The sequence below is a fragment of the Sinohyriopsis cumingii genome, chromosome 5, assembly GCF_028554795.1.
Source record: "Sinohyriopsis cumingii isolate HCF-2022 chromosome 5, ASM2855479v2, whole genome shotgun sequence".
NCBI classification, from domain to species: Eukaryota; Metazoa; Mollusca; class Bivalvia; order Unionida; family Unionidae; genus Sinohyriopsis; species Sinohyriopsis cumingii.
In genome coordinates, this window is record NC_142965.1 from 65,797,166 (window position 1) to 65,810,252 (window position 13,087).

Here is a 13,087-nt window from a genome sequence, read left to right on the forward strand (position 1 = left end):
TCGTTGTAATCAGATTTGTCACTAATGACTCGCTTAAAAAGCCATGCAAGTGATTAGTTCAGCAACTTGTATTGAATTTGTTTTATGTATCTGGACCTGGTAATTCACAGGAATGATAAGAAAATCAATGTCCACATTGAAGATATAGTGTACCTGCATTTTTTCATTGCACCCCTGCACATTTGCAGAATGTTTTACCCAGGTTTTGACATAATCATATGCCATGGGTTTTTACAGATTCCAACAGAAACAAGCATAGTTATGAAGCCGTTGTTATGTGCTAAATGCATGCAAACAATGTCTGAGTTGAAACTCTTTACCATGGAGATTGCTGTGTAATGATTAAACAACTGGACACGGTTCTTTATCCATACATAAGAGATAGCAGATCTGAACCAATGATATCACTCACCACAACAATTCAGTCTGGTTCTGCTTGCTTGTATATGTGGGGATAATGCAAGTGGATACAAGCCTTCATCCCAAGTGAACACATTAGCAGCAATACCCAGATGAAGTGTTTGAAATGTTTTCAGTGTGGTCTTGGTAACCTGTACCATAAATTTTGTATCATCGAAACCAACTTCACCCAATTAAGTATTGCTAGAAGTTTTGCTGGTGGTCTTTCTCTTCGCTCATGGGATGTAATGCAAATAAAATTGCCCATTTCAAAACAGCTATCCTTTACAAGTATCACTGACTGTGGTGGAACATACTTTGTTGTTGGTATGGAAGTCGGTGCATAAAACAATGTACTTCAACTTGAATATATCTATCATAAGTCCGACCTTATTATGAGTTGGTGTTTTAAATTTTCAACGTGTCAAGAATCTTGTCAATTCCTTTGTTGATTTGATCATTGGTTACCTTTGTGTCATTGCATTCAAAATTATAAGAGCACCTCTGTGAATCCAGGTTATTGCGATTTTTGACCCATCCTTGATAGGATCAAGTGGCATAATTAAATGCCACTGAAGAACAGTATCCTTTTTAACACCTTATCTATCAACGCACATAACACCGATATGATTTCAAGAATCATATTTAGCAGAAGATGTCTAGTATCTTGACTTAGTTTTTATGTATGTGGAATAATCAACACACAATTTTCTAATTCAACAATGCATCTATGAAACATAAATGCAGGTACTTTTAACTGCTGTGGTTTCTATGCAGCTTCATTAGCAATGGTATGTGTGATACGACAACAACATTCTTTTTCAGGAACATACTCAGCAACCTTGGTAGCAATAGCAAAGGCAATACAAAAACTTTTCGCTCATCCTATAACACACATAAAGATGCAAGTATGTCAGCTTTTCATGCACCTCTTGATATCGGTATATTATGCTCATGTGCAAATCATTTCATTTATGGTGCCATTAAAAATGGCTGCAGTTTATTCTGTTGTAGTTGTTACACAATCATAGGTCCTAATAACACATGTGTCTCGGCTCTTCACATTTGTTTTGGTATTCGTATTCAGTGCTGTTGCACAGTTTGTCTTAGATGAATCACAGTCAACATGCTTCAGCATAAGGAAATTATCCCTTAATTGCAAATTTTATCAGAAAATTGTTTTAATTTCTGTGCTACTCTATTATGAATGTAAACTCAATCACTTCAACTCTAGCTATTATTTAGTTTATTTTTACCTCTGTTTCCTCAACAGTGTCAGGTGTGTGTACAATCATAGGTTCAGGAAATTATTGTCAATAAGCACAACAATACTCACAGACATATCCCCACTACTGTCGTTGTTGTTGTTGTTGTTGTTGTGGGGTTTAACGCCATTTTTCAGCACGATAGGCTATACATGGCGGCCAGTATTAATGGTGCCCACTACTGTCAAAGCTGATTATAAGATTTGACAAGCTGCTGCATTTAAGACATGGTTGACCACCTGTACCAGCATGAAATGTGATTAAGTATGCTTTACAATATTCATAATGGTCCATTCTGTTGAAATGTTCATATTTCCAAGGCATACACATTGACATTGATTTTGTCCCAATTACATTTAACTTTTTTATATTTAGAAATTATCTTTTCTAATAGAACTAGTCATCTGTATTTTCACCATTTATCTTTTTGACTTATCGTGTTCATAACTTCAGGTTTATATGATCTCCATCATATAAGTTACTTAAAACTACTTGCAACATGTCACCTATGAAAATAACTTACAAACTCTGGGCAGTGCCTTACAAGCAAAGAATCTTTGACCAGGATGCATACACCAAAGATTATGTTCAAATCGATGCTGGTGTTTGAATATATTTTTCTTCAATTCAATATTTAGTCAAATCAATGCACAATGATTATTAAAAATGTATATTAACACGTAAATGATGACAGCTTGAACAGATGTCATCACATGATTTATGCTGTTTATATTTTGACTCCATGGTTCCTGTGCCTTTGCACCTGAATCTCATTTTACAAAATTCATAACTCTGCGCCAACGGCTTAGGTCACTGTTGATCTTTTCACACTTTCTACTATTTGCGTAGAATTGTCCTTGGTGATTCAAAATATGAAAGCCCAAAATCAATTCTCTAAGTTCTTTACCCTTGGTGATTTTCACTACTAAACCTGCTATATTCACTGCTAAAGCTGCTATATTCACTACTAAACCTGCTATATTCACTGCTAAAACTGCTATATTCACTACTAAAGCTGCTATATTCACTTCATATTTCAATGTTGTTCTCATCATTCATCTGTGCTCAAAGTTAGAACTATTATTATTTCTTGATCAACAACCTCAATATTGTTTTTGCTTTGCATTTATTGTCATTTTCAGCACAGGATATTCTATACATGGCAGTCAGTATAGCTGGGGGAGGAACAACCCAGGAAAACCTTGTTAAGAACCAGCAACCCATGGAAAGCTACTGATAAGCTTTCTCACATACTTACAAGCCTGAGACTTGAACCGGCACAGATGGAGGAGACATGGCAGTGATCAGATAATGACTCCAAAAACAAATTTCTTTCTGAAAACAGTTTTCAACCTCATATCTTTGCTGTTCCAACATAAATCCTAAGTTAATTAATTTACCTATATGTTTATGTGTTTGAAAACATATATAACTTATTTTCGGTCTATCTAATAAATCTGTATGATACAGTCGAACAAAAGAAATATTAAATATTTTCTGTAATATTGTGCATTTTCTATTCATCTGGTAAAATAATGCCATGATTAGAAATCTCCATAAATTCTTTCAAAATAATATATGCATCTATATATATAAATTTGTTCTCCATTTATATACTAAGTTAATTCATTAACACAAATATTTTCTGTCACAAATGGTAAAAAATACAACATTATCTGCTAAAGAAAATATTTTCTGCAACATAAATCATCCACACTGTGAAATGGTGATGAATAATCTCATTTCTGTAGTAGTTCATAAATGTGTTATATGAAGTAAATCAACAATCAGTATTATTCTAAGGCTTGATTGAAAACTTTATCATTATCATTATAATCATGTCTGCCATAGTAGTGTGATAATGGGGGTTTTGATGATTACTGATATAGATCACTGCCTCCCCCCCCATGACTGTCCTTTTCTCTGATTGCATATTGGTTACTCTCATTTATTTTACAATCCTTTTTTGTGCACAAACATGTGGCTTTTTATTAATATAAAGTCATGGAGGATAGAAGGCCATGGCCTATATCAGTAACCACAGTCCAAAACTATCATGATCACAGTGCTTGTGATGTCTGCCGATATCACATAGAAAGTTGAGATGATAAAGCTCTTCTAATCGCACATTAGAAAATAATATATTTATAATAAACCCCAATGTACCAGTGCACTATGATAGGTAAAAAAATAATTATGTGGATTAAAAATCACTCATGTGTTAATTATTGTTTCTCATTAAACAAAACTGAGTGTGATACAAGTTGTTGTGTTTATTGTTGTTGTACGGTGTAATGCCATTTTTCATCACAAGGTAGGCAATATAACTAGTGGAAGAAGATTCTGGGAAAGCCAGAGGAAGTACCACTAACCAACGTGAAGCTACTAGCAAACTTTATTACTTACACACATTGGCAGAGCCTGAGACTCTAACCCAGGCAGACAGAGGCAAGATGACAGCGATCCGTAATGATGAACGCTTTAGACCACTCTGCCTACTGGACCCCCATTATAGGTGTATGACAGCTATTTGGTTATAACTGGTTCCGCTAAACAAAAGCTACTGCTTCCTGAGTATAATCTTTTCTGTTTATTTTTTATGCTTATAAATAATTTTACATGTACAGCCTGACCTCCTGTAATGGCCATTGTTCATCAAAGTCTTCCCATATCAAAAAGTTATCATTTAGTGTTCTTATTTTACGATGTTTTAGCAATCATCTGCTTTCAACAGTCATTATCCTTCCACTGCTAGGCTAGTTAATTAGGGTTATCAAATATACTTGGGACCCAGTTAAGGCACTGTGAATTTGGTGCGAGCAGAAATTATGTAATTTATAGTTTTGTTTTGTATAATTATGGACATTACGAGTATGAGAACCCTAACATTTATTGCTTTTAAAAAGTGACTTCTCTTAGTACCATTTTGCTTGCATGTTATAGCCCTTGATAATCAATCATGCATTTGCAAATGTTAATATTCAAGAAACGACACTTCAATCCCAATTTATTCTTTTAACCATACTATTGATTGTTGTCTTTTTAAAAAAATCTTGAAAAAAACATACAGGCACCTACCTTTTTTAAATCCTTGGTTATAAATAGAAAAAAGTTCAGTACATTAAACTTGAGTCAAATACAGGACATTTCAGATTGATGTTAAATGTCTGTAAAATGAAAATGTACCGGTATATTACATCTAAGTCAACAGCTGGAAGGCTTACGCATTCACAATGAGTTTCCCCTCATTCTGCTTAGCATCATAAGTGTCCCTCTCTTCTCTTGACAGAGTGATGTGCTCCAGATACATTTTCCTCTCAGGAAGCTCAACCAATGGCTTGTCGTTAACCTTTTGAGTCTTGGTTCTTCTTAACGCTATGTGACTCATTAAGTGCTGGACACGCCTGCACATCAAGGTAAGCAAATTCTCTTATTATCTGTCATCGATGTTTACAGTGTCATCTTCATTTAACTTTTTACAAAAACTGTATTGCCATATAGCTAAGCATAGAACCAATTCAGCATCATGGGAATGTATTATACATACCTGCCATATTACACCATGTCACACAAAGAACAAAGAACATGATTTGGGGTCCCAAACTCCTGACTGTGTTTCAGAAAGCAATGCTTTTTGTGAATCTTAGTTGGAAAGAGTTTTCAGCAAAACAAATACCAAAAACAAAACGCGATTTCTTGACCACTGCAATATTATTATCCCTGTAATCAGCATGTATGAATAATAAATAGTCCAGCGTATGAATAATAAATAGTCCAGCACAAACCTATGCTAAACCTATCCATAGGTCAAGGAGACAATTAAAAAGTATGACGGACTGAGATCAACAGCCACCTTTTAAATATTACTTAATTATCTGACAATAACTAGGCCTGATTGGATGATATGTGGAGTCAAAATTTTGATGTAGGCGACTCCATGTTGCTGATTTGCATAGATAAAGTACACAGAGTAGAACAAGCAATTCATCTAAGTACACCAAAGGGACATGCTAATGTACATCAAAGAGACATCACTCCATTCAGTGAAAATTTGAAGCTAACTTTAATCAAGTCTGTGATCAGCTACAATGTTTCTTTCAAGTCATATTTTTACTCCAGATATAAAATGCACACTATGAGTATTTGGTTGTCGGAATAGAGTTCAAGTGTTATTCATTTGGAAGAGTGCAATTCAGAAAGCAATACATCATCAAAAAAGCAAGCAAATCTTAGTAAAATTATAATTATTTCAAAACTCCAGGTTAACAGAGTTAAACTGCATCAGATACAGTTCTGACAATGCTAACATTAATTCGTAATGAACAACTCCATTCTGACCAGGATTTGATCTGAGATTCCCACATGGAATTTTGGATGACAGTACCATTCAGTGTCAAGTGGGTGCAAAGACTAATGAAAGACTAAATGACACTTGCATTACCTTCAAACCACCTATTTAGCTATTGGAAACAGCACAAACTGCATGAAAATAACTTTAAATTTTGTCATCCAATGCATTTTACAGACAGAAACTTGATGTATACTTTTATATAATATCAGTATGGTTGTGATCATGTCAGTGTTTGCATATGTGCATGATGATGATATTTGACAATGCCAAGTCTAAAAATTATTTATTTTGTAAATGTATTAAATGCTTTGTAAAATAAGACATTAAGTTCAAATCTGAATTTCCCAACATTCTCTATAGGCTTATATGAAAAGATGGCTTATTCTCAATTCTGCATCGCTTTTTTGGTAACGTGCACTGCATCCCCCCCCATCTTATTAAAACACACATTTTGAGTCACAAAATCAAATCACTTAACATGGTCTGTGAATATGGCAGGTGTGATGCATAGGCTGATATTAAAGTCTTGCATAACACTTACCTGAATTAATATCTAACTAAGTATAATTTCATATGAAAGTATGGGAAAATTCCTTGCCACATGTTACCGATAAATGTAACAATTAAAAATTTATCAAATCTGCACCGATTCAGCATCATAGTATTCTAACAAGTTCTAATCATTAAACATGGGACTAAATTATTGAGATCACATCTATATCCTTGGGACAAAAGCCCAGCATGGCAGATGGCACTAACCAATCTAGATATTTTTTAAAGCATAGACAAAGTAAGATTTTCTTTAAGTTGGTGATGATTTTATATCTAGGATGGATTAAAATGAGCAAGATGTATTAATCTTGTGTGGAACATAAATATATAAGATAAAAACACACACTCATAATTACAATTAAGGTGTACATTGTATAGAAAACAATATTGATGATAATAATAATCATAATAATAATAATAATAATAATAATAATAATATTCAATGCATGGTAATGTTCAAAAATCAAATTTAAAAGTTGAACCTGTGTACACAGGACAAATGTGCTCAATAACCAGTTTAGCCTTTTGCCATAATGACTGCTATTGACAGGTTTGACAAGTATAGGTTGGGTTTTAATGGCACTTTAAACACATTGGTGCATATATCTTGTTTAGGAAATTGTTGCAATGAGCTTAATTTTAGCCAAGTACACAGACAGGCAGCCAGCACGGAATAGGTGGAAAGGCAGATGTGTACTGAACCTGTGACCCATTGGATCATAAGTCTTACAGTCGTGACCAATCCAATTACTACAGCTCGCTCATTTTAGTATAAGACTGCATACAAATATATTGATACTCTATATTACATGTTTTCCTAAGCATGGAGGATTTTGCTCTATTTAAAACAAATCAAAATACAATTATCTAAAATAAACTCACTTAAATGCTCTCTCATCCCCTTGTTCCAGGGGCTTCTCTATGGTCCTGTGCCACCAATGCAAGTGTGTGAAAGGGTTAATCTGCAGAAAGTTGACCAGCGACCACAGATCTTTCATGTAGTTCTGAATGGGAGTACCTGTATTGAAAGTGAGTAAATGACAATGAGAGCTGAAATGCTTTACTAATGAAATAAGCAGGATGTGATTGTATCAACCGATGCAAGACCTTCTCAGTAAGAGAGTCAATATTCTTCCGTAAGGTAGTACCATTTTCAGTAAGATGCAACATAGTATAATGTATAGCAATTGTTGGTTTCAATCAGATTCATCTGAAATGTATAGAACTGTGATCTGATGCAAAAAAGGCAACATAAAGTTCAACTGAAAGGTCCAAATAATTCACTATGACCATAATGACCCCACATTTAGAGTCAAACACTGCAGTTCCAGACCCAGGGAGGTGAAAGGTTTCTTGTCCAATCTCTTCTCAATGTAATCCTTCTTTTATTTATTTTCATGTGGTGGCAGCAATCATCTCTCCCATCGTAAGCAATTCTCAAATTTACACAACATGATATCCAACAGTAGTATGATAATAATGGCTTTAGATTTATATTACTTTTCACACACTCTCTACCCATGACTATTGCTCATTTTAGCAAGCAAGCATAGCATGTCATTCAACCCATGGGCTATCATCATTAATATTCTATGAAAGTGAAAGTGGCCCAAGCTGGAGTCATAAAGTGATGCAGAAGAGTTAAAGGCAAACCCACCATTGTCACTTAAAACTTAAGTTCGCAGCCCTCTTCCCATTGCTAGACTTGTAATCACTGAATCTGACAGTTTTGTTAACTGGCTTCAATAATAATTTTACTAACCACAGACAGCATTGTTTCTGTCGATGGTAGCATAGCCAATTTTGGTCATAATAGACTGCCTAATCATTGTATGTGATCTCAATTTGAGTACTTGCTTGAGATTCTAGGAGTACAACTGATCTCCAGAAATGTTTTCAAGGTTATCAGGGTATCTCGTTGCAACTTGTTTGGAAATTAACAGATGTAGATTTCATCTATACATGAACGTGATTCATCCTACAATCAGAATGAATTGCAAGATCGATCATCAAAGGTGGCATGAAAGCCAAGATTGATTTAGAAAGTATATTATATTAAATTCAAACTAACATGGACACAAAATCTGGTCATTATCTAAATTATATCACAGTCTTGAGTACTAAAAAGATGGAGCTGCCATGGACACATTAGCAAAGGTCTCTATAAAGCTATTCAAGAATGGTTGACCAGATAAGCTTGTGACGGTTCTCCCAAATAGTAGCAAAAACCATTTCATGAGGGTGGTTTGATGTGAATGCACCTAATCATTGTCATCAAGCAACTGGTGAATGATTTAATTACACACTTGTGGAACAATTATTTGGACATCACTACGCCTAAGAATTGCTAATAAAACCTCAGAGGTCTATCATGTATGGATAACACTACTTCGAATACTTACAGCGGCACTAAACATAGAAGTTGTGCATGTGATCTGATTAAAAATAGCAATTCAAAAAAAGACTGTGATGGGAGGCCACATTTCCAATCATACACTGAGTTCATCACCATTGCAACCACTTGAAAACAAGTTAGAGTGGTATATGTAATACTGCAAATGACCCCGTTTGGTCCACTGATGTATTTACAATTTCAGACTGAATTGATACTACAATGCATTCAACAAGTTGTCATTTGGGACCTATCAAAAATGATTAAGTAACAAAGAATCCAAACCATGCATTTTGCAAAAGGAATTGGAAGTTGATCCAGAGAATACAGTACTGCCACCACTCTGTTTGATGCACTAGTACATGATGGCTGAATGGGTAAGTAAAAATTCCATTAGGAGTGTTCATTTGCTTCAGTATCAAGTGGGGAGAAACTTACAATGGTGCATTGGTATAAACAAATGAAATTTTTCCAATACCTTATCATATCTGTGTGAGAAATCATGTTGGTCTAGAAAACAGTCCATGCACATCTCGTATGGTAGGTCTTTTTGCCCAGCCACTTGTGTGACAGCTTTAGCCTCTTCTAATGTTCTTGCTGGATTCTAGTACATTTTAGGTCGCAGTTCTACATAATCTTCAATTGATTTATTGTAGCACTTATCTGTAAATTTACCAGCAACGTTTCTGTTGGCCTTTACTAAACAATGGATATTATTTGGATACTTGCTAGTATCAAAATCGTTTACTAAATGTGTCATGTCCGCATACACATTATTTGTTGTGATATGCATCAACAGCAGTAGAATGTCGGTTTACAACCTCTCATTCTATTCCTGGCAAAACAGATTTAAGATACTGACAAATACTGATAAACGTAGATAGGCTCTGTCATTTTGAGGTTTGACTTTTTTCCTTGTAAATAATAAGTCCACCACTGAAGATCTTTTAAGATTTAAATGCCAGGTCAGTGATTTGAATTTGTTTATGCAGATTCTCCATGTTTTATTTTTGAACATATCATTGTTCATGAGTTGACAGAAATCTTTCTAAAAATGTATTCCTTGTGGTTGTGCACAGATCCGTATTAATTCGGGTATCCATGGCCATCCAAGCATGCTGTTGAAAACCATGTACTTAGTGAATCTATGACAGATGCATAACCAATTGCAAATACAGCTGCAAATCTCATATGTGTAGCACATCATTGTATTCCTGCATTGAGAAGTGGAACTGGCTTGGTGAATTTTGTCTTCTTGCATCCTGATTTACTGACGACTGTGGACTCAGTAACAGCCATGTACCAGGCAACAACAACACCTCAGGTACCACTGGATAACTGTTGTCTATGTCATGATCAACTTCAAAGAAGTGGCAGTGGTTGCTGTTGCTTTTTAATCGCGTATGTATTTTTGTAAGTCTACAAATGAGGGATCAATCCCGTTAAACCCAAAAACATGTAACGGTTGCATCATTGCCCAGCCAGAACATGTTACTGGTATAAAGAATATATTATGTAACTGATAGCAGCAGCGGGGTTATACCCATTCAGGTTTGGGTTGTTTGCCAGCAGGTATCAGCGGCTCACCATTGAAATCAAACCATGAATAAGCAGATGCTGGTTAATATAGGTGAACAATTCTAACTCATTTTGATTTATGATAACAACACATCCCAAGTCATTCATGGTGATTAGAAGTAATGCACAGGATCTAACTAGCACACATGCATTGCAGTATCATGACATTCTTCCAAAAACATCAGCGACCAATAATACACTGGTGCACAGATACAGATCCTAATAGTCACCTGTATGTTTGCATTCGAATGTGTACAAACTTTTTGTGCGAGTAGTAAATGGCAGAAACATCATTATGTGACGACAAATGCTTTGATTGGTGGTAACCAAGTTTCAGCAAACTCATCCTAGTTGCTCATGTACTCATTGGGATAGAAACCTGACCTCGTTAACCTGTAAATGTTTGAGGTGCTTGCACCGAAACACTAGCACCTAATCATAGTATCTACTGGTAATTTTTAAGTTTGCTGCCAGGAGATTGTTCACTAACTTGTCCAAGGACATATTCAAAGAATATATCAAGTCCATGACCTGCAGCTGACCAAGTTGAAATAACATGATCTTTCCATATTGTTCGGAAAAACACTTGACGACGTTGCTACTGCTTAAATTATTATGTGTCCATATGCCCACAGAGGTTATGAAGTAATACAAGGAGTTTTGTTTTGTTTGGGTTATTTCATAATTGCAGAATGCTCGAGCTGTGTATGGCTCATCTGTACGTGATAGACACATGGCAAGGGTCATGAACTTGGGAGCCAGAACTTTCAGTTCCATTGGAGGTAGTAAATAGTCCATCACAGATCAAGAAATGAATGACTGTGTAAAATGGTGATAAAAATGTGGGCAGATGAATATAGTATTTATCAAATTTATTTTGCTGCAACTTTGCGTGATTTAAAAAAAACTCTTCTAGTCCTGGCTATGATATAATATTGGTGGTTCAATTTGTCAGTAACACCTAAATTTGAAAACAAAATCTGCATGGAACTTGTTCAGCGACTTTTGTGATCACTGGACCCTTAAGTGTCCTCCACTGAAACATTGCGACATTCAACATCCACAATTATATACAGGGAAGTCATTCTCTAATTGAGAACTCTGTTAATACATTGTTGTACTTTTTCTATTCTAAAAAGATCAGAAACAGTAATCACTTCAATCTTAGCATTAAATTCATTTAATGCTGTGTCAGTTTTGGGTGTTTTTCTAACAGTTTTGGGTGTTTGTGAAATTACAGGTGTTTATACCAATCTGACTCTTTACACAAATGATAATATTCACAAACAGATCCACATGCTCAGCAAAGGTTTCTTACGTGATTTTACTCTAATAATGATTTTAAGTCAGGATCGATCACCAGCACTGGTATGGAAACAGGAAAATCGAACTTCAGAGTGGCATGTTGCAGAAGCCATACGCTGATATTGGAACTATGCGAATTGAGAACGTCACAATGTCCATTCCGTAATTTTATAATAATTAAAAATGTTAAATCAGGCTTTCTCAGGTTATAGAACTTGTTATTTGGTGGATAAAATAAATTCCAACTTACTGTTGGACTAATGTAGCTCAAAATAATCCATCTCAGAGAAGTATTACTCGAATGTGACCAGACTTTGTGCATTTGTATCCAATGATTACATGAGAACAGCTTGTGCAACAATGATACTTATCAAAGATGCAAATGACACTGCATCTAATAGACTGCAAAGAGGTCTGCAAGTAATCAACCTAGTAAATATTCAACACATCCTCCCTAAACTGAAAGAGATAAAGTTAATATTACAGCAGACTAGATCAGTCAATATACTAGGTCTATGTGAAACCTTTCTTTCTGATGATGCTGATGATTTGGCTCTCCAAATACAGGGGTTCAACTTTGAAAGAAAATATAGGGAATCCATGGGGTGGGGTGGGGTGTTCTGTCATGGGATAGATTTTCACAAGGCAGTTCTTTTATATAAATGTCTACATGGAACTGCACCAGAGTATCTTCAGGACTTATTCAGGATTTTTCAACACAATACCAGTTGAGATCAGTATCACATGGAAACCTTCTAGCACCAAAACCAAGAACAGAGCAATTTAAAAAGAGATTTCAATACTCTGGTACAGTTCTATGGAACAAGCTTTGACTACATGTAAAATCTGCTGAAAATATTAGAGTATTTAAGAAGAGATGATGAGCATGTATGTGCTTCTAATAGATAATGGAATTTAGTATTTTAATACTAAACATGTCAAAATTGACAGTAATTATTGCCATCGTCATATAATGTGCATTGTTATACTCTCCTTAAGAGGGTCTCAAGAGAGAATAATCCTTGACTAATGAGTCACCCTCTATAAATAAATTATTATTATTATTATTATTATTATTATTATTATTAATTAGACACCTTAACTCCTCAACATTTTACTCAGATCAGTGTCTTCCTTGCTAAAGGTCTCCGAAAATCTTGTGCTGAACTTAACGAGATCAGCAGATGTTATCAATATATAGAATGATATTTATATATACTAATTAGACAGTTAGTTGTCTATAAT

At 35.0% G+C, this 13,087-nt stretch overlaps 1 protein-coding gene across 4 annotated transcripts in view; it reads right to left on the reverse strand.

The window, feature by feature from the left end:
• The window catches only part of LOC149799341 (DNA-dependent ATPase/E3 ubiquitin-protein ligase HLTF-like), a 125,037-nt gene that overhangs the window by 34,921 nt on the left and 77,029 nt on the right, over positions 1-13,087 (reverse strand). For all 4 annotated transcript variants that reach the window (XR_016421161.1, XM_089958663.1, XM_089958665.1 and 1 more), the window contains 2 exons: positions 7,450-7,585; positions 4,889-5,068 (listed from right to left, as the gene is read on the reverse strand). Coding sequence is in view for 3 of the 4 variants with exons in the window: in XM_089958663.1 (XP_089814789.1) it covers positions 4,889-5,068; positions 7,450-7,585 (316 nt within the window). In the remaining variant the exon portion in view is untranslated. The remainder of the gene's footprint in view (positions 1-4,888; positions 5,069-7,449; positions 7,586-13,087) is intronic.